Genomic DNA, 22,633 nt, shown 5'->3' on the forward strand with positions numbered 1-22,633 from the left:
AAAATGTGAAATTTCCAATGTTTCAATCTGAAATGTAAGCTGTGTTTGGTATGTATTTTCAGAATAGATTCTTGATCTAGAACGTATTCTAAAACCCAATTCTTCTCTATTTTCTCGCTTCAAATGCATTTTACCCATAACTCATTCCAAGAATACATACCAAACACAGGTGAAATTTACCACTTGGGTTTAGTCAACCACATGCAATTGTCGCTAGTTCTAGTGTGTTTTTTTTGGTAAAATTTTGTCGCTAGTTCAAGTGCTAGGAGAAACATCCACAAGAATATTACACTGTACACCCAAAACCTGCGAGTATAATTATTGACATATGTAGAGTAGAATTTCTCAAATCTGCCACTACAAGGAGAAAGAAAAATATGTACTACGGCATTGTTACAATATTATACATTTTTTTTTCAATTTGAACCTCAAGAATATAGCAAAACATGAATCATAGGTATTGAGCTAACTGCATCCATACCTGTCAATTGTGCACAAAACTTCCAGTGTTCAAACCAACCACCTGCAAATAGTAGATAGCCGCGTGCCTCATCTACCATATTAGACTTTTCGGTATAAGCAAAATAAATATCTCTACATGGACCTCTATAGTGTCCTCATACGGCCATATCCCATTACGATCTACATGCTTCTCTGTAGTTCGATGCTCAAACACCCATTGTATAATCAAGAAGCATGGAGGGAACATTTGTTCGTTTGGGGTCAAATGCGAGTAGAATATCATCTACATAAACCGTTCACCAGTGTTTTCACCTGCATTACTTCTTTTTCAAATTTAAGTTGGCAGAAGTCCATAAAAGAATCAAAAGCTTTCAACAGGTAGAGATGCTCTGGCTAGAATACCTCTTGCGTTTGCTCTTCAACACTGTAGAAGATGAAGGGTTACTATGCCAGTTCCTTTTCCTCTGGTTAATGAACCAGTTATTAATTTGCTTTAATTGCAAGCCTGTTTCCTGTACCAATCTCACCTTGTCTTCCTCCTGAAATGAGAACCAGAAACTTGGGCATTTAATAAGTTGATAGCATCACATACGCAATTGAATGATCTGCAAGTAGGATTTAGCCAGACATACAGTTGGGTATGGCCACTTTGAATGTGACTGCCACCAGGCTTTTAAGAGTGAGGTGGTGTCTCCTGGGAGTTTTCCTGCTCTTCTCTTCCTCAGAATTTCCTCCCTTATGTCCACAATCTTCTCCTTGTAACCCTGAAAGATCCAGGGAACTGGTTAGAAACCACTTTTTCTTTTTCTTTTTTAATGGGGAGGGGAGGTAAAAAACTGGTTGGAAACCTTAGATATGCAAAAAAACAGGCCAAGTATTTGATCTTCACCTGTTTCAGCTCATGCTTCAGCTCTTGCCTCACACGCTCCATCAAGGACCTTTCACTCTCAGTAGGAATAAGAGGACCAAATCCCATGCTGTCTGGCCCCTCCAAGCTTCCATCAAACAAGTTTCCATCACTATCTGCCTGGTCATCATCATCATCATCTGACATTGTTGCACCTGTACCTTCACCTGGGGAGACACCTGTTCATGCAGCATGATAGGTCAAATATATAACAGTTATACAAGATTATCATCATCAAAACAATTTGATGCAAAGAAACACTATCACTACCCTAGGGGTTATCCCAATAAATTACATAAATAAAAAATGAGGGCATTCAGAAAAATAATAACCAATTGCATCCTTAGCAATCACGGATTGAATCAATGCATAGGCACATAATGCTGATGTAAGGTGATCATAGAATAGAAGAGGGAACAGTGAAGGCAATCAGAAGATAAGATAGATTTTCGCACACAATGAATCCAACAAGCAGCAAAATGTAGCATCAATCTGGCAGTAGCCAAACTAAAACCAATAATCAATCATCAGTACATCAGCATGGTGGTTACCCTCTCCCCCCCACCCCGCGCAGCGCGGCAAGTGGTGTGAAGAACAAGGTTCACTGCCAGTTGATCACATGGTGATTGTAAAGGCCAGCAAGATCAAATAGAGTGCCAAATAGGGGGACTGAGAACCACTGTCTACTGAGTCCTGAACTTTAGGTGAGAATGTGAGATTGTACAAAAACAAAAAGAAAAAAACAGGGGGACTATGGACCAGTGTCTAATGAATTCTGAACTTCAGGTGATATTGTTTAAAGAACACAAGGGGTTGGGGGGGGGGGGGGGGGAGGAAGCTGTCTAATCTAACATATTGCAAACTTTTTTTTGGCTCATAACAAGTTTAAAAATTAGTATAAAATTCACAAATATCAGTGACTAGTTTCAAATTTTTGCAAAATTCTTCCCCAAATCCCCCTAATGTTTAACCCAAAAAAGAACACACATTTTCATTGACATTTCTGAAATGTTTCTGTTTGATCTGAGGTAAAACTTATTGAAAACAATCCCACATTGACGAACTATAAGACCTCAGATGACTTCATATAACAGTAGGTCTCTGAGCTTCCATTATTCCTCTTTTGTTAGTCTTACATTTAGGGTGCAGTCTCATTCCACCTACCATTGTATCTAGGCCCATATCTCCCATCATACCCTCGACCTCAGATGACTTCATATACCAGTTGGTCTCTGAGCTTCCTTTATTCCTCTTTTGTTTGTCTTTTCCATATTTAGGGTGCAGTCTCATTCCACCTACCATTGTATCTAGGCCCATATCACTCATTATACCCTCAATCCTGAAATTTTCCTTCGCTACTTGCCACCTTTCAAAGTTTATATAACTTTCATCATTAAACTCCTTGCTGGTGCAGTAATATTGATTTTTATTGCACAGATAAGTCTTCTTAGTTGACTTCCCTTATCTTATTGCTTATTGGTTCTACACCCAAGATCCTCAGAATGCATCATTTTTCTTCTTACTTTATAGTCTTGCTACTTGTCACTCTCATTCATGCCTCAGCAATAGTCATTCTACTTCAAAATTCATTTGATTTCCAAGATTCTGCACCATACAGGATGCTGTCCTCAGAGTCATCGGAATTTCTTGTTCACATAACTTCATACCAAACTACTCAACTTATCAACCCCTCAATTCTAAGTGCAATATGTTTCATTAAAAGTTACCGTAAAATAGACATATCTGAGTTACCTATTTACTATGAGAGGGGAGGGGGGATGTAAGCCATATGTATGATAGTCTGTGGTAGAGTATGTAACAGAACATTCTAGCAGTCTTCTCAAATCCATAGTGTGAGCTTTCAGGTAACCACACAAATCATGCAATTGGTCTCTCAAAGATCGCATTCCTCGTATAATTAGATGAATTTTAATTAATTTTTCCTAAAATTCATACTAAATTCTATTCCCACATGAAAATGCAAAGAATTGATGCTTGTTCACTCAGATTCCAATACTATACAACTCTCAGCACTTGATTTCCTTATTTCTTGCTGTACATTAAAAAAATTAAGCTATAGTCCATAATAAATATTTCTTTTTTTTATATATTTTTTGAGTCTCTCAATCCCCTCTTTAATGTCTTTTTCCTTCTTTCCTTTTTCAGCTCATTATATTAACACTCACAAAAACACATTAAATCTCAATTTCCAGACACACACCCATGCAGCCTTGGTAAGAAATGTTATTTGTAAAATCAGAGTAGATCCACTGATGAGATCCTGACCTGCCTAGATAACTGGATTTTTTAGGGGGTAAATTGAATTTTGGTTAAATCATCCTCTCAACCTGATCTACTATTCTACTGACAATTTCATTCCAATGTAAATCTCCATCTGCTAACCCTATAAACCTGACAGTTGACATTTCATATAAACATAATATTTTTTATGCAACAAGGAACTAAAAAGGATAAAGGAAACTATCAATCTGAGAACGATTGTAGCTGACCATTTAACATGCACCTGCCAAAAAAACTCATAATTATGCATTTGAGGTACCTACAGAGATCCCAACTGGAATTTCTGCAGGATAATATGGTAAATTCAAACAAAAGTTAACAACAATACAACTCACTGAACAACCAACCACCACATTCACCCCCAAAAAAAAAAAAAGAATCATATAAATGTAAATTTTTGTTTAAGGAAAAACCATTTCTGGATATCAAAACTGAAAGTCACCTGTTAGACTTTGTAGAGATTGTTCCAGCTCCCAGCAAGCCATTACAGCTTCCATTGCATGGACACGAACATGCTGCTGCAGTTGTTCTTTGAAGGAACAAAGCAGTAGAACATAATGCGTCTACACAACAGAAAATAAAAAAGACAGAATCAGGTGACTTAGAAAAATATCATCGAAAATGATTAAATAAAAATCTACAGAGCCTTCACAAAGACCAATAAATTTTTAAAATACAGCATATCAGTTGGCAATGCAATTAAAAACCATTACGTTGCATAACAATAAACACACAACTGAGAAATTTTCATATACTCCGTAATCTCCAACGGAATAGTTCTAAGTTCTAAGTATTATTGATTCGTTCGAAACATTAAATTGGTCTCTGAAACAAACATCTCCATAAAGAATATATGACCCCATCAACTTACAATAATGACATAGGAATCATCAAAGGGATGGATCTATGGAGAACACTCAAACCAAAGATTAGTATCAACATCTGACATTGGGGCAAATCCTGTAAACAGAAAGGGTTCATATCAGTAAGCTTTCTCGCTCAGTAGTGACTGGCTTCTAAGATCTATTATGTAGACAAAAAGATCCAAAGTACATATAAAGTCATCCTATTTTGTTCAATTAATGCCAAGAACAGAAGCTCCAACTGAGAACACTCATTGTTGTTAATTAAAACAGTAAACACCAAGGACAACCAAAGGATCTAGTTTTGACATGGAATCTAACCACAAAACAAGCTGGCCATTAAGTCAGATAGCTTCCCCCTGAATGCTGGAATGACCTAGCCAAATTCCCTATCCCTCCCCCATTAAATAAGTCAAGCCAAGAGTTTGGGCTCTAGTTCTGAACACAAAGTTGCCCAACTCTTCATGGATGAACACCCACCCACCCACCCCAAAAAAAAAAAGAAGAAAGAATAGCATTACATACAAGGCTATCAAGGGCCCAAAGACCTATGTAGAAGGGCAGACAGTGCTCGTCTGGCAGAATCTTTGCTTTACAATGTGCAAGTGTGTGCAAGCTCTTTCATCTTGAAAAAGCTGGTTGCATATGCTGGTTCTATGTGGTTCCCAAATAACCTTCTACTATATTCCAAGCAAATAGATCAATTGAGTTGGAGGCCTATAATTTCTCACAAAATCGCATAGCATATTGGCTAGAGCAGATATTTCTAAGGATCCTCTTTTTGGTTTTAAATGGTCAACTGTAAGAGTACCATCGCATGCAGCAGTCCATAAAAGAAGAAGAACTCAGCCAGAAATTAATGGAACCAATACTGTCCCTAATCATTTGCTTTCACAATCAAAATCTTAGTGTCTACACTTAAATAAGAAAGCATTAAAGCCTTGGAAACAGTACACACTATGAGAGTTCATTAAACAATGATTCCATGACCTTTTAGAAAAGGTGCATAAGATATCTTTCATTTTTCTCAGGGATATGAAGTAAGTTGCAAATTTGTGTGCATCCACAAGTCCTAAATATTATGTTCAGCCATACAAATAAAATGTCATCCTTCTTAATCGCACATACACTAATTATGAGAGGCTAGGTAGTTTTTGAACTCCTTTTCAAATTACTTATTGACAAAGATACCAGCCTTCAACCAACATTTAATTTAATTCTTATATTAATAAATCCTAAATGTGTAGAGGATTCTTAGTTAAATTTCTTTCTATGTAACAGATTTAGTTGAAACATGAAAATGGTTAAAGAATTCAAAAAATTTAATGAATAGAGAATCATAAGGAAGTCATTAAGTACATAACTCTAATGCATCAAAGTTATTTTAAAGTTTACCTTTATAGGGTAGCAATTCAGGCACTTCCCTGATCTTGATAATGAGTTGAAGTAATGAAAATCAGCTAAAGAAAAGGAGTGCACTTATGAGTTCACAATGACAATCATTGAATTAGGCACTTATTAGAAGGCCTCTAATTTTCGTTTTATTCTTTTTCATTTATAAAATGCTGCTCATCAAAAAAGTGGGGTATAAATAGGGCCAACCATTTGCAGTCACAGGGGGGAAACCTCCTATATCAAATTATGGAGGCATTGATATCTCTTACCTAATTTTATTCTCAGGGAACTTTAACTCACACACACACAAATCAACCATCAATATTGAAATCTCACAGAAGATGTGACATACACTTGTATCCATATAGTTTTCTGAAGCATCCAAGTATTACTCAACTAGACACCTATAGGTGATACAATACCTACCATAATTCGGCATCTAAATTCCCTCTTACCACCATCACTCAAAACATCATTGTCCGGTTATGTTATCGCTGCAAGATTCCAACATTTCAGACCAACCCTTCCAGATTCCTCCTTGACAAGCAGTTAATATTTTACTTGCCATATATCAGATACTCTAATTTCAAACTAACTACTTTCAAACGCATCAAATTCATCATCCCCTTAATGCCAACCTGATATGCCCACAATATATCCACCATCCTTAACTTTTTTTTCAAACATCAACAAGGAAAGTGAATTTGGTGCAATCATGTCTTCGTTCCTGCTTTCCTTCAGTATGATTAAAGCATCAAAAGAGACCTGCAGCTTTCTGCAGCTTTACACTTTTCTGCCCCACTTAGATTCTATTTCAGCAATTTATCATCCACATCGATTAAAATCATCATCCAGATAACAATGGCTACAAAAGAAACATAATTTTCCTTGAAAGTGATTCAAACTAATTGTAATAATGCAGCAGATTCCAGGTTCTCCATATTTTCTTAAGTCATCAGAAAAAAACTGTTCCAAAAACAGTTATAAGCTAAACAGAACAACAGTATCAGTTTGTTAGTAGACTTTTAGAGGTTATTACATCTCAACTTTTGGATGTATTTTTATTTGACTTTTCTTCCCCTCAATTTGAAGATTTCGAGTCTGTCTTTGAAAAAAACTAAAATCTTATAATTGTTGATAAACCACAACTCAGTGACATGTTTTTGCACTCATCCAATTGTGGTATAACGAGATGTCACCCATCTGTCGGCATTATATTTCTTATGCCAGACACTATTAGTACTAATCCATTGCATTTTTAGATATTTTGGAACCCCCTTCAATTCCCTTCAAACAGGACTAAATATCTGAAAACACCTCATACTACACTAGTTATGAAAGGATAAGACCGGCAATGATCACTCTGGTCCAAAATCCCAATCAGTCAAAAACCGGAAATATTGCCAACCAGAGAAATACTTTATAGATAATATGGAGAGAACGACGCCAGAAGATCCAAAATGATTCAGTAGCTTATTTTACTCTATTTGCCACACCCGCCTCATCTTCCACTCAAATGCAAATCACTAGAAACAATATCGCCCAAAACTGACGAATCAATACTTCCAGTCTCTGCGAAATTGCAATTACCATCAAACATAATTTACAAGAAGTGAAAGAGCTTCATGTTCATCCAAGCATAATGGGGTCTCAATTTATGAAAAGAATTCAAAACAAGGTCATAAAATTGGAAGCCATCGAGTGAAAATCCAAACAAACCTCCAAGTCGTAAGAATCAGCAAGCGAACGTTGGGAAACATCAAAATTCAGTTCAATCAAATAAGCAACGTAATACTATACTAATCAATACCGTATGGAACCAAACAAAATCCAAAAGCAACAAAAGAAGGACGCGCAGGGGAATGAAACAAACCATAAATTGATCAAGCTCCTTATCGTCTCCCCCAAGCGACTGACTACCATGTCCAAGAACCGAATACTTGGCGACAACATGCTGCGATTGACCAAGCTGCGCATCAATCCTGGGCAATTGATCAACCGGTGTTGCAATACGCAGGCACGCTACATGCGCCGAGAGAAGCTGCTCGTAAAGTGGATGAGACAAGATATCAGCTTTACACTTTGCATTCTGCCAAGTACCAACTCCATCCCCTCCACCACCAGCTTCGTTCTCAGCTAACTCCCCTCCACCGTTGTTGTCTCCTTGGTTATGGTTGTTACCACTGTTTCTGTTATCATTATTACCGTTCAAATCGGCTGAGCCGTGCGACATCGCAGCTGCAATCATCGAGTCACTAGACACCGGAACATCGTCACCAGCACCGACATCACTAGAGTTCCGCTGCAGAATCGGCCGTGAAAGCCACTGGTTCGAAGCGCCTGAGGTCGTTGAGTCCGAATTGGTTTGCAAGTGAAGAAAGCTTCCATCAACGTACTGGTTTTGTTGCTGGAGAATTTTGTTAAGCCACGTCGGTCCACCACCGAGCTGCGATGGTTGCTGTTGCTGCGATTTCCCAACAGTCTCGATCATCAACCTCTGTATATCTTTTTGGTCTTTTCCGGCACCGGTGGTGGCGTTTGACGAAGACTGACCAAGCTGCTCCGGCAATATACTCCGTAAAACCGCTGTGTTCTCCCCTAGCTGGTCTGAGAAATGCTGAAGGGCCATCTCGTGCGACAGATGGTTGTGAAACGCCATTAATGACGTTGGTCTCACTGCAATAATCTCATCGAGGCTCTGGTTCAAGAACTCTCTCTCTTCTGAGTTCTCTCTCTCTCTCTCTCTCTCTCTATCTCTCTACAGGCCTAAGGCCTAGACTAGAAGGGAACGAGTGCAAGCGACCGAGCAGGAGCCGGTGGAGTACTAGTGAAAGAAAGAAAATAGATTATTTTATTCTTATATATTTCATACACGTATAGTTAGTTGAATTGTAACTTTGAAAAGTAGTTTTTTTTTTTTAGTTTACCAAAAAAAAAAATGTAGTTTTTTTTTTTTTTTAAGAAAAACCGTGTGAAACGGAACCGGTAAATGGAAAACCACTATCCTCTGATACGCCGCCGAAATATACTCAGCACGGAAAAAGGTTTCTTAAGAAAAAGTTTTTTTCTTTAACCGGAAACCAGTTTGTAACTATTGTACTTAAACCCTTTTTTTTTTTTGTTTTAATAAGGGGAGGTTTATCCGTTTGTATGCGGCTGTATGAGAGATTGAGAGGGGACGGGTTACGAAGTGTCAATTAAGGGATTATGTCATTTCGCCCCCTAATATAACTCTATAAGAGAGGACAGGACCGTGCACGTTATACGGAATCTTTTGCCTAATAAAAAGGAAAAACATTATTGAAAAGTAAGGAAATAAGACATCATTTAAACTTGGAGTTTGTCATTAAGGTTGTCAAAGTTATTTGGTTCGGTTGTAGTGCGATTTATATTTTGATAAAGTGAAATCAAAATCGAACTAGATAAGAATTAGTCAAAATTAGAATCGTTTTACATACGATCTAGTTTTATCGGTTTCTATTCGATCTCCCGCCCTGCCCTATCCAGCCCCAACTCTGTGGATAGTTATGGTTTTTAGCCATTGTGTCGAGGGGCCCCCAAACAAGGGAGTTTTTTCTTTTTTCTTTGTTTGTGTGTTTGCAAGTTATGTCGATCCAGGTGCTAGTGACACCAAGACTATCATCGGCTCCGAAACTCCAGCCGTTGTTCAATCTTCACCATCCCTCTCCTGTTGTCTGACGAAGCTCCACTCGCCAATCCAGCAGATCTTTGCAGATCTGTTCGAAAGTAGATTATGGTAGCATTTCTAGTGGTCTTCTTGCCGTCAGTTGAAGCTCCATTAGTCGATTCAGTAGACTTTTGTCGATCCGACAAGTCTGTTTGAAAATAGGCTATGGCAGTGTGTCGTCTTGCGTGGCAATTTGGCATTGGTTTGTTCGGAATGTTTAAGGCCCCTCTATTGACACGCTTGTGCATGCGCTCTATGTTAGCTATATCTATAACTTTTTTTCTAGGAAAGTGGTTGTGACTCATCCTCTAGTCTAGATGACCCAGTTAATGGCATGTGAGATTAGGTCAATTCCTGCTCCTTGGTTTCGAATACCGTATATTCATACCTTGTGTTTATCATGCTCTCTATCTATTTTCTATATCTTGTTTTTTTTTTTGCTTGACGCTAGACATGCTTGAATGAATAGTCTTCTTTCTATCAAAAAAAAAAAAAAACTCTAATGCACTTTGCAATCCTTATAATAAATCCCTTGATTTCCACATCCTCAACACTTTCTACAATACCAAAATCCGTAGTAGCCACAAGGAATTGATTGTTAAATAATAAAAGTGAAGTCCACCTAGTTTCACCTGTGTTAGATCTTATAAGTTGCCATCGTAAATTATAATGGGACAATGCTCACTTTGCAAACCCTGGTAATCCCTTAAGGTTAAAAAGGTGTCATCCTGAATATATAAAAGTCTCACATGAAATAAAAGGTAAGGTGCAATTCATTAATCCACTTTTAAATATTGCTTCATAAAGGGAGAGTTAGGCTTAATCGTAAGACACATTGATTCCTACCCATCCAAATGAAATAAAATCTAACAATAGAAATAGACATGATAGAAATCTTATAAAGTTACTTGGATACCCCGGCCAATTTGCTTAGATTCCCCAATTTTTCAAACAATTATTTGAACACCCCTTGTATTTTATCATTTATTTCAAGTAGGTCATGTCTGTTAGTTAAGTGATGATGTCATCGGTTAAATTTTTTGTAATGCCTAAACTACCCTTAAAAGGTAGTGAAGTGACCCTTTTACCCTTTTCCTCATTCTTCTTCTTCTCCTTCTTCCTGCAACCTAACGATTTCAAATTCAAACCCCAATCGATTTCAGAAAAAATTCTTTGTTCTTAAACAAATTTCTAATCAAAATAACCCAAACCCTTAATCGATTTCAAATTCAAACCCTAATAAATCTCTCCAGAATCTTCTAACAGAAAAATATTATCTACCGTGGTTTTTGCCTCAGGGAGGGAATAGCTGGGATTGAAACAGAACAAGAATTAGTAGTAGAAAGCTTTACACCGTAGAATTGCGATTGTGATGATTGGGAGAGAATGAAGATGATTTATGAAGTCTGAACCCTCCTTTTCCCTCTCGCTGTTCTACACTTCTAGGGCAAGAGAAGATACACATGCTTCCTTTCTGGGTTTGAAGAAATCAAATTTTGGACTTTGAAATATAATGGTGTTCACTCGAGGGATTCAAGTTTAGACTGAGGTGAATTTGAAAGATTTCTCCTTTATGTTATTTTCGTTCGATCTACTATTGATGGAATAAAATAGATCAAAAAGATTAATTTTTGCTGGTTTTTCATGGAATCAATGCTTACTTGCTTAAATGGAACGACTTGGGATTCCTCTGTTCATAGAGGTAAAAACCTCGATTCTCTCCTTTTGAATCTCAAAATTTGCATCTATTTTGTCATTTCTCCCTCTGGTTCCTATAACTAATATTTTTTGTTACTCTTCTCATTTTCTGACCACTATAATCTGCCCAAAATTCCATCATATTGTTTCTCCCTAATTTCAGACATCGAAACCTTTTGCTTTCGGCTGAATTGCTCCCTAATTCAACTCCATAATTTCAGTTTTTTTCCTTACTTCAGTTTCATGTTAATCTGCTAAAAATCAGTCCTTTTAACTTTTTTTGTTTTCTACTTAGCTTGGGGACTTATCGCTCTGCAACTCCATCCCCACTCCCTCTAGGGTTCCACCAATTAAAAAAAAAAAAAAAAAAGAGAAGAAGAAGAAGAAGAGCAGAGAGGGTGAGAAACCGAGAATCACTCCCATCCTGCTCCTTCAACCTCTACCGGACAGCCCATCGATTTATTTCAAAAGAATATATATAGGTGTGAGTCAGCACTCTTGCAGGATTGTCTGGATGATGCGATGAGCCAATAAAGCTTTAAAGATCCATTCTCGTTATGGCAGCAGTTCCTCGAACCCTAGCCACTGAAACTAAAAGAAGGGATTGGGCAATCGCAGAAACCCTAATTTCTTCTCTCTCTTATCTAGGGCTTGCAACTGAAAATTACCCCTTTAAAACAGATCCGATTTTATCTGTTTTCTTTGCTCACTGTGAACTGAAGTCGAAGAAGCCGCTGTTGCTAAAGCTCCCACTGTTGTGCATCAGATTTGCAACTCCATTGTTACCGTCAAGTACAGATTCAGATGTAGGTACTCTGGACTTGCAATTTAGATGAGTTAATACCTGGACTTCAGAGGCGCTAGATTTGGGCATCGAGTACTAAAATCCCCTATTGATTGGGTTCGTATGAGGGGTTAAGAAGAAGAAGAAGAAGGGTATTTTGGTAATTTTAATTTTACTGTTTTCTATTCAAAAGGTGATAAAGGTTCCATAGGCATTTTTATTTAAACACTAACAACAGATTAACACCATCAAATTTCGGGGATGTCAAGGAATTGTTTCAAAAGTTGGTAATCATAAGCAAAATGGCCATAGTTCAGGGGGTGTTCAAATAATTTTCTCATAGTTTAGGGATGTCCAAATAATTTTCCCAAACAAATATGAAGCTTGGAGAAACCTAGTTCTCAAATCCAATGGCCGTACAGTCTAAATTCGTTTAGAAAAATATTAGCTTACAATAGTAATAGCCAAAAAAACCATTTCTTTATCGATGCTTGACATATGTTAACATGCTTGTGATCGAACTCTTAAATTTGGTCTAAATAACCTCTAAAATCCCTTTTGAGTGATTGATATCTCTCCCACGAACTACAATTTTCCCAAGCTCAACTATAAGAGAGAAATGGAACCGCAGGGGGAAAGAAAATCGGGTTTTACTTGAGAAGATGCCAATGTTGAATATCAACACCGTTTTTTCAAGCAACATTTCGCAAGGTGAGGTATTGGAGTCAGATTTGGATTTAGGCTAAGGCAAACTTCCCCATATAACCTTCAAATTGACTTGTATTAGTCGTATGAATAAGAGAAACACAAACAAGGGAAACGGCTGGGATACAGCCCGTGTGCCACAAGCTAGCTGGCACAGGCTCTCTCTCTCTTCGCCCCTTTGAAATGATCTCTACCCCTCCAGTATGATGCTAGGCCCACACCCCTCTTGCTTATTGCCTATTGGTGTTGCCCACTATCCTACTACATGTGGGTGTGGGTGGTGTGTCTATCCTTTATCTAAATTTGCTTGCAAGTGTGCCCATTGCAAGCTATGCTGAAGTGTATTCAAAGTATGGGATTAAGGGAGTGAGAATTTTAAATGCGTACAAAATAATTGATTAAGGAAAATTTAATCAACATTTTTTTTTTTTACAAAGTAAGTGATTAAGGAAAATTTAGTCCACATTTATTATTCTTACATATTTTTCAATGCAATCCAAGGGGTGAATCCAAGGGTGGGAGAATTTTAAATGTGAATTTTTTCTTCACTCATTAGAGGGTGAAGAGAGAATCTCTTCATCAATGATTCAATGGTTATTTGACACTTTGATTGGACTATGGATTTATCATTAATTCCCATCCTTATGGTTCATGATCCAAGATACCCTTATCCGATAGTAGCGTACAGGTAGTATAGGGGTAGAGGAACGGATTCTGTCCTCCGTGTGAGTGGAGAGAAACTGAATCTCTTAAATGTGGTGGAATTATCATTTACAATGTTCTTGGAGATGTTATCAGACAAAAAAAACACTGTTTTGTTGTTTAATGTTTAATGATCGATGCAGGTTGCAGCTTTTTACGAGAGAAATGAATTAATGCTGGATGGCTATAAGTAGTTGTTTTCACCCCCCAAAACAAAAAAAAGAAGCTATAAGTCGTTGTTCAGGAGGTCGGTCGCGGGCTGTCGAGCATGGCCGGTGACCGCGATCAGCTCTCAGCAAGGACGGAGGGGCGGAGGGCCCAGGAGGACACTACGACATACAAAAGGTTTCCGAGGGGAACCCGATTGCAATTACGTTGCTCCTCTCTCCGCCACTCGCGCACAAGGATCAAAACCTATCAAATCGACACGCGGCGGCTCCGTGTGCCGTGGACCACAATCGTACACGTGGAGAGAGCATCTACGGGATGGTGGTGGGTCCATCCCCGTAGAATTTGACTCTCCCTGCTGCTTTTGTTGTCTGAAGAGAGAGATCTTTGCCTGGGGAGCCGCCGGGGTTTATCACGTTCGTTACGTGGTTGGTGCTTGGTGGTCCCCACACTCACTCACCCAACCTCCTCTTCAATATAGGCCGAAAGCAAGCGGTCCCCTCTTCTTCCCTCCCTCTATGCTTCCAAGGGCCGGGTCCCACCGAGCTACTGTTGCAGCTCAGCCCTTCTGCACACGTGGCATGACGTAGAATGGTCCCCCTCGACCTAGTGGACTGTGTTTCCTCCCTCGCCGTCAGCCAGAAGGCAATTACTCGTTAACAGATTTTTTCTGGTTTTTTTCTTTTTTGAAAAAAAAAAAAGAAAAATATTTTTAAATCTGACACGCCTGTGGCCTGTAGGTAAATTATCATTTCCAAAATTAACCCTATTCATTGAATATAATATTCTTTCCATTTTAACCCAAATCTAACCCTTTTTTTTTTTTTGATAGAACCCAAAGCTAACCTTATTCATTGATTACAATATCTTTCCATTTCATGTGAAATGTCCTCTATTATTTCTAAGGGACTCCTTCTCTAATCTGTAAAACAGTCTTTCAGGCTATATAATATCACTGGACTTTTTTGGTATAGAGTTCAGTTATTTCTTTTTAATTTTTTTAGAAGTAGTTTTTTATTCAGAAGTGTGGCCTATGTTAATACTCCAATGAATGTATCTCTCTCCTCCTTCAAACAAGGGTTAGAGATGTCTTTTTATATGAGGAGGAGAGAGATAGACTCATGGAAGTGCTGTTGTAGGCCACACTCTCGGACAGAGAACTTTTTCGATTTTTCCCTTATTTTTTTTAGAAGTAGTTTTTTATCCGGAAGTGCGGCCTATGCTAATACTCTAATGAATCTATCTCTCTCCTCCTCAAAACAAGGGTTAGCGTAAGCCACACTCCCAGAGAGAATTCTTTTCCTTTTTTTTTTTTTTAAGAAAAGAAATCCCTACTAGGTTACACGCAACCTGAGCTCAGATGCAAATTATGCAAAATGATTATTTTGCCTTTTAAAAAAAAATCCCACCCCATTGATGTCTCTACGTATATTCTCATTGACCTTGCACTTTTTGCAGGGATCACTCAACCTAATAGGGTATTTTGTCCTTTTTTTAGAGTATTATCTAAGCAAATTGACATAAAAGAGTGCATCAATAAAATGTAATAAAATGTGACAAAATAGTTCCATACATAAAAAGGCAATGAGAGGGTAGCTCAAAGAACCTTTTCCCTTTTCGGGGAAGGAAAGATTCGTTGAGTCAATCGCTGAGGGCACATTAGCTCTCTCTCTCTCTCTCACCCACACCCGCATCCGCACCCACACCCGCACCCATAGATGAACGCACATATTAAAGGATCTTTCAACCCTCTTCATTGGTATGCTTTCTACGCTACTGGCTCAACAAAGCTTCCCCCAACTTCTTTTTTGAGCAGATTTTATGAAGGGACAAGTTCTTAGGTGCACGACAACGATTAGGCTATCAACAAGGCGCTCCATGACAATAAATATGAATATATATATAATTGAATTTTTAAGTATGAAATTTGGTGTCCGATCAAAACCATTCTCTAGACCTTCAAAATCACAATATCTCCTCGTCCACATGGCAGAACTAAATGGGACACCTATAGGGATCTTTATCTTCTCATGTTTTCTACCTGGTACAGATCATACGGTTCCTCTCATAGGGGGTGAAAATGATCACCTTATCCTCTGCATGAACACACTGCCTGAGTGGGGTCCACCTCTCTCATATTAGAGGCACTAGGGATCTGTACCAGGCAAAGAACCTGAGAGGATAATTTTCTCACCTATAGATATTTTACAAATGAGGTGTCCAAAATCTTCTATTTTTTTTTAGATGGCTTAGTATATTTTTTGTGGGGTGATGTTCTCTGCACCATAGCGCACAAGGGCCCAAGCTGCGCCCAGACACATGGGGCATGGCGGGCCGGGGCAATCATTTTGCCCACCCTGTGTGTTTGGGCCCAACTTGCCCCAATGTAGAGAACATTTCCCCATTTTTTGTAATCTTGAAGTTTTACTTTATCCTCTAAGATGAATAGATACCCGCAATCGCTATGGAAGCACAATAAATAAAAGTAATTTTGTTAAATAAACATAATGTACACATTGTTTGTAAACCCTAGGATAGTGGGTGAACCATCTCTATGGGTGGAAGAAAACTTTCACCTATATACATAATACATTATGAAAAATGATTTTCGTGTAACGGATCTCTCTCTCTCTCTCTCTCACACACACACACACACATTCTCCCTTAACAGGTGGCACCCCCTATATACGAAGGAAAATTATCTCCTCCAGCTCCTTACCCAGCCCAGTTCTCCGGTTCCTCTAATAGGGGTGGTGGGTCCCACATGGATAGAGTGTTCGGGCAGGGGTAGGGTGGTCATTCCAACCCCCTTGTTAGAGGAACTGGGGAACTGGAGGAGATAAAGATCCATATATGAACCATGTGGTACCTCTCTTTGCTCCCATTCACTTGACATGGGAGATTCCATTCCACGCAACAGGTAGTGAGGTGATCCCTTTTATAGAACAAAACTCATTGAGTCGACCGACTGACCTGTTGGTACACTAGCACACTCTCTACTCTCTCTTCCTTATATAAAATGACCTCTCTACCCTTGTATATGAAACTGTTTCTTCAGTACTTATTGGTGCGCCCTTCTATGCCGCTTGCTGAGAGAACCCTCCTCCCATGCTCTTGTACGATTTCTTCCCTCACACACTTAAACAGTTTACCACCCCCTCTGCCCCTCACCCCAAAATCCTAAACCAAAAAAAAAAAGAAACAAAACAAAACAAAACAACACCACCCGTGTCGACCTCCTGAAACCTTTTTCATACCTTATAAAAGCATAGTATATAATGGGTATTTTTGTCAAAGGGTGCTGTTCTCTGTGCCGCAGCGCAGGCTGATCCCAGACACATGGGGGTGGGCGCAATAACCACCCTACCCCCGAATGGCAGGCGCATGTGCTTGCTCACAGCTTGCGCTGTCGCACAGAAAACATCCTGTCAGAGAATCAAGCACGCAAAGGCCCCAGATTTCCAGTGCCACACGTTCTATGTTTTTTTCCACGTCACTGACCCTTTTGTAATGTAATTTAGAAATATATCATAGGCCAGGCTTAAAATTGCTCATTTCGGACACGTGGTTCACTTATGAAAAATTTGCTAGTGGTCATTCAGGCATCTTGGTCTCGGTGCCACGGTGGGGCATCCACTACGTTGTTTGCCAACGTGGAAACTGCTTGCATGGAAGCCGGCCGGCCGGCCGGCCGAAGACACTCCACGTTACCGACTTAGTGGGCCCACCACCCAGTTGATAGCCATCCAATTCGATTCAATTTTATTGTACTATTCGATCCGTACACTGTCTCTATAACTTGTTGAAAGTGGTAATTACAATCACTTCTCTACACGTAGCCTATATTTACTAAAATTCTTCTATTTTAAACTTCTTTTCTTTTTTCTGATACTACCCTGCTTTTACACGTTTACACTTTTAAACTTTTACATCTCCTTCTTTTCTTATGTTTTTAAATACCCAGAATGCCCTTCCGTTCACCTAGTGTCTTGCTAATATGTTTATTCATTCTTAGTGAGTGACTCACAAATTGCTTTTACCAAACCAAGAAACAACCAATCGGTTAACAAATTTTTAATAAGTTTGCTTTTATCGAACCAAGTAAGAAAAATGTTGGCTTTTCAACACTGCTCCCACTAACGAAGTAGTTCTTTCCCTTATGTATTTTAATGCAATTAAATCATTATTTTTTGGTTGAATTATATTTAAATGCATTAGCACTTAAGACATGTCAATTTATCTTTTCTTTTTTTTTTTTTTTCCTTTTGTCTCATCCATCATCATGGATTTAGTAATCAATGTTAGGATCGGCATTAAGATGAGATTTGTATTGGTCTCAGCCGTATTGGCATGGGGACCAGTGGTACACTCAATAAGGTAGCAACAAGAGGTTTTAGGGATTACAAGATAGGAAAAAGGAATACCACTTGGTTGGGCAACGCAACGTATACCTACGCTTAGACACAGCCATGAACGAAATACTGGCACACCCCCTCGACTGGGTCACGTTCTTTATCCCTAAAAAATAATAAAGAAATGATAAAAATCATTATCAAATTAGTCTCGTCCCTAAAAATTGTTAAAAACAAATTTGTTAACTGATTGATTCTTTCTTGGTTCGGTAAAAGCAACTTGTGAACCACTCACTAAGAATGGATAATTATATTAGCAGGTTACTAGGTGAAAAGTAAGAGCAATATTCTGGGTATTTAAAAATATGAGGAGAGAGGAGCAGCTCTTACATCGTTTTGGCTTCTCGGATCAGTAGGTTAGTCTGGTGCTGGCTTGCTTGCGCTCGGTGTCATACAAAATTCTTATCAATGGAGCGGTGCGTGGTACTGTGTTCCCTACCCGAGGTATTCAGCAAGCAGACCCCCTTTCCCCGGCTCTCTTCATTTTATGTTCGCAAGCTCTTAGTGGGGTTATCAGTAAGGCTGAAAATCCAGGCCTTTTGAAGGGGATTAGAGTTCGGAATAGAGCAGAGCCGGTTACTCACTTGCTTTTTGCAGACGACTGCCTACTGTTTTCTGAGATGAAGTTAGCTGAGGTGTGCCACCTTCGTGATTGCCTCGACATTTATTGCAAGGTGAGTGACCAAGCAATGAATTTGTAGAAGTCCTCCCTCTCCTTTAGCCCAAACGTTCCCTTGAAATTCAAAAGATGGTTTTTGTGCATCCTAAAAGTAAGTTATGGTAAGGGTTTTAATAAATACTTGGGCTTACCTACCCAGTTTGGATCCTCTAAGGCTACCCTCTTTAGAGAAATTTCTGATAAGGTTGGAAGAAAGTTTGAGTGTTGGAAACAGAAGTTACTCTCTTATGCAGGAAAAGAGGTAATGTTGAAATCAGTGGCATTTTCTTTAGCCAACTATGCTTCTTCTCATTTCAAGCTTCTTGCTTCTCACCATGCTCATCTTCGCAAGGCCGCTTCCAACTTTTATTGGGAGGATGCCACCAATAAGAAGAAGCTCCATTGGGTGTCTTGGTCGCATATGTGCTTATCAAAGGAAAAAGGGGGTTTGGGGTTGATAAGGCATAAATCACCCACCAATCAAAGGCTGACACATGACCGAGCCGAGGACAATTAATGAACCGAACCGAGTCTTGCGGAGCCGAGCCGACCCCGTCATCGCCAGATTTGATACTCCGCCACTCGGGGATCGAGCACCCAGCCGAGCACGCACCTCGTCGAGAACTCAACCGAGCATTGAGTGCACGACACGATGATAGATCAATGCTGACTCAGAGATCTCCCCTTCACGGCCGAGCTGCATGCCCGCCGACCCCTTGGTCCGAGCCTACGCAAGTCGGCCGCGATTGGAGCACCATAGTGCGGCCGAGCCCACATACAACTTATGATGACCCTCAGGTTACATAGGCCGAGGCCGAGCTCTGAGGCCGAGCTCTCCGCAGAGGCCACCATAACGCCCCCACCGGAGATCACAAGGCCACATCAGTACCACCTGAGAATCGCGGGATAAGGGTCGATCCACAATCACAGCGCAATACGGAATCACACTTTACATGGACTCTTACCTTAACGAGAGTCCGACCCCGAAAATGTCTCTCCACTCCGCTCTACATGGAAGAGCCTTCCAAGAGAAGAACTCCTACCATACTAGGACTCTCCCAACCGCCTCATCTCCCTCTATAAATACTCAGGTATGGAGCTCAAACGCTCATCTCACTTTTTACTAGCTGTTACGCTGTTGCATTGGAGACCTGACTTGAGCATCGGAGATTCCTAGGCCGGAGCCACACCTGCTCTCCTTGCGCTCACTCGTCTTTTTGCAGGCTCATCCGTGGGCGAATCAGACGACGGAGGTTTTCACACGCAACAGGGGTTTAGGGATCCCGCTCTCCATAACAAGGCGTTGCTTGCGAAGGTAGCTTGGAATTTGTGGAGTAACCCTGGTTCTCCTTGGGCTTTATTTATGAAGAGTATCTATTATGCTAGTTGTGATTTCTTGGCGGCGCCCCTGGGCTCGTCTCCCTCTTGGCCCTAGAGAAGTATTTTGCTGGGTCATGAAGTTCTAAAATCTGGTTTACTGTGGCAGGTAGGGTCTAGTGATCATATCAATATTAGAGATGATTTGTGGATCCCTTCCGCCCGAAGCTTTAAACTTCTGCATCCCCCCGATGAGGACTGTCCTCTTACTTTGGTGGCTGAGCTTATAGACCATGATAATAGGTGCTGGAACAGGTCTCTGTTGGAGCGTTACTTTCACCCTTCTGATCAGGCTGCCATCCTTAAGATCCAGCTTCACTTGTTTAACTTTAGGATCAGAAAATTTGGGGTGGGTCTAAGGATGGCACCTTCTCTGTGAAGAGTGCTTATTATGTTCTCTGCAACCAAGAGAAGGAGGTGATGGCTTCGAGAGCTTCCTCTTCGTCTCATCATCTGTGGGATGATGTACCTGAAGTAATTTGGAAGCAGATTTGGAATATTGATACTCTCCCCAAGATCCGAAGTTTTTTTATGAAGAGTGTGTGCTGATGGGGTCGCAACAGCTTCAGCTCTAAATCATAGACAAATCCCGGTTGAGAATATTTGTCACCGGTGTGGTGCTCTGGAAGAGACGAGCTCTCATGTTCTGCTGACTTGCGACTTCGCAAGATGCGTCTGGTTTGGGAGCGCACTTTCTCATAGAATTTCTATGCGCAAAAATATCAGAATTCATGAATGGTTTGAAACCTGGGGCGTCTTCAACAATTCTTCTAAAGATCAGATGAAGGCGTGCCAAACTCTGTGCTCCTTTATTCTCTGGTATTTTTGGTCAGGTCGCAACGATCTCCTTTTCAACAAGAAAGCTTGGACCCCAAATGAAGTCCTTCTTGCTGCCTCCACAGCATGTATGGAGTTTCTTAAGGCACGTAGATCTTCCCAAGCTCCCCCTCGTCCAGCGAGACCCCTCAGTGATCAAATCTGGCTCTTCCCTCCCTCAGGAAAAGTTAAGCTCAATGGAGATGCTTCCCTGTGCAAGGAGAGAAACAAGTGTGGCATCGGTTTTCTCATTAGAGATCACCTTGGGCGCTGTATTGTGGCTGTTTTGGATCCAATTCCCTTCTCGGAGGTGGTGGTGGGGGAAGCAATCGCCATTCGACAGGGCCTTCTTGAAGCCATTTCGGAAGGCACCCTCTCGATTATTGTTAAGAGTGATAGTTTAGAGGTCATTACTGCTCTTCTCAGTAGGGGTGGTACCTCGGCTCTCTCTATTTGGCCAATGGTTGAGGATATTCTTCATCTAGCTTCTTATTTTGATGAGTGCAGCTTCCAGCACATTTCCAAGAATGCAAATGTTGTCGCTGATTTCCTGGTCAGGAGGGCCCAATCTGTTACAGAGCGGACTGTTTGGCTCAATTCCGATCCCTGCCTAGCTACTCCCTTTGTGGCAGACGATTGGAGTTGTATCCGTTCTCTTCAATAAATTCACTATTTACCACCCAAAAAAAAAACAAATGAGGAGAGAAGGAGGTGTAAAAGTGTAAAAGCAGGGGAGTATAAAAAAAAAAGGTTTAAGATAGGAGAGTTTTAGTCCATATGGGCCAAGTGTAGGAGAGTGATAGTATAGTAATTGCCCCTTGTTGAAATAAATAAAGTTGGAAAGAAAATTATTACACAAGTCCCGCAATGTCAAATCCGGTGCCTTGCAACTATTTTTATACAGCTTAACAATGAAACCCACAATCATTACCCTCAAAAAGTAAAAGATGAAACCACAATAGAGAATTTCACATGAGTTAATAAACACACATGATTATAGGGATTATAGGGTTTAGTATGGTTTAAGTTTAGTTCAGTTTATATAAATTACATTGTATTATGTTTGATTCAAACCAAAGGATTAAATCTAGAATCCAAATTGAACCGAACCAAATGACATTTCACTATTTCAAACTAAAACAAATTGAATTTTTTTGATTTATTCCGGCTCAAGTTTAAATAGTCGTTTCAATTTCGATTTTGCTTATAAATTGACAGTTGACACAAACTAATAATATAATGTTTCACAAGCACTCAGAAAAGTAGAAAACTATTCTATCGTAAGATGGATAATGAGTTTTTCTTTACCCGATGAAAAAAGAATTTCTTTTGGTCATAATTTATAGGTTCTAGTAGTTAGATGAGACTCCTTTAATAATAGGCCAAATGTTCTCTATGCGGGGGCATAGGATGCGCCCAGACAAATGGGGGTGGGTGAAATGACCACCATGCCCTCTAAAATGGTAGACCCATGTGTCTGGGCACAGGCTGCGCTGCAACACAGAGAACATCAGCCCATATTATAGTAAGAGTATTTTCAATTTCGTAGAAATAGGAGTTGAAGAAATAATGACAACCCAATAGTTTAGACTCTTTTAACCTATGGTGAAAAAATTCCGACCTAGTATGATAAAATGATCATAGATTACGGTTTTTATAATTATTTTATGAACACAATTATAGATTATATTAATATA

At 39.7% G+C, this 22,633-nt stretch overlaps 1 protein-coding gene and 1 long non-coding RNA gene across 4 annotated transcripts; one reads left to right on the plus strand and one right to left on the minus strand.

Annotated features, from left to right (window-relative positions):
- Window positions 1-292: 292 nt before the first annotated feature.
- Window positions 293-8,641, minus strand: LOC122669344 (homeobox protein knotted-1-like 3). 3 transcript variants are annotated; one of them, XM_043866092.1, is made up of 6 exons: window positions 7,802-8,641; window positions 4,113-4,233; window positions 1,352-1,548; window positions 1,095-1,226; window positions 865-1,001; window positions 293-774 (listed from the first exon to the last, which is right to left on the minus strand). In XM_043866092.1, exons 1-6 carry the CDS (start codon window positions 8,585-8,587, stop codon window positions 771-773), a joined length of 1,377 nt encoding a protein of 458 aa, XP_043722027.1. In that variant the 5' UTR covers window positions 8,588-8,641; the 3' UTR covers window positions 293-770. The 3 variants fall into 3 exon arrangements, with proteins under 3 accessions (XP_043722027.1, XP_043722026.1, XP_043722025.1); XM_043866091.1 differs by having other exon boundaries at window positions 293-782; XM_043866090.1 differs by having other exon boundaries at window positions 293-785.
- LOC122669345 lies at window positions 4,267-22,633 on the plus strand. The gene is made up of 4 exons (XR_006333998.1): window positions 4,267-4,632; window positions 8,813-8,819; window positions 13,496-13,502; window positions 22,620-22,633. It is a non-coding gene; the product is annotated as an uncharacterized LOC122669345 (long non-coding RNA).

The sequence above is a fragment of the Telopea speciosissima genome, chromosome 7, assembly GCF_018873765.1.
Source record: "Telopea speciosissima isolate NSW1024214 ecotype Mountain lineage chromosome 7, Tspe_v1, whole genome shotgun sequence".
Taxonomy (NCBI): domain Eukaryota; kingdom Viridiplantae; phylum Streptophyta; class Magnoliopsida; order Proteales; family Proteaceae; genus Telopea; species Telopea speciosissima.

Coding starts and splice junctions, on each gene's coding strand:
- LOC122669344 (XM_043866090.1), bottom strand. CDS start 8,587: ATGGCGTTTCACAACCATCTGTCGCACGAGATGGCCCTTCAGCATTTC. Junction 1,002..1,094: donor CAAAGTGGCCATACCCAACT/GTATGTCTGGCT, acceptor TTCTCATTTCAG/GAGGAAGACAAGGTGAGATT. Junction 786..864: donor TTGAAGAGCAAACGCAAGAG/GTATTCTAGCCA, acceptor AATTTGAAAAAG/AAGTAATGCAGGTGAAAACA.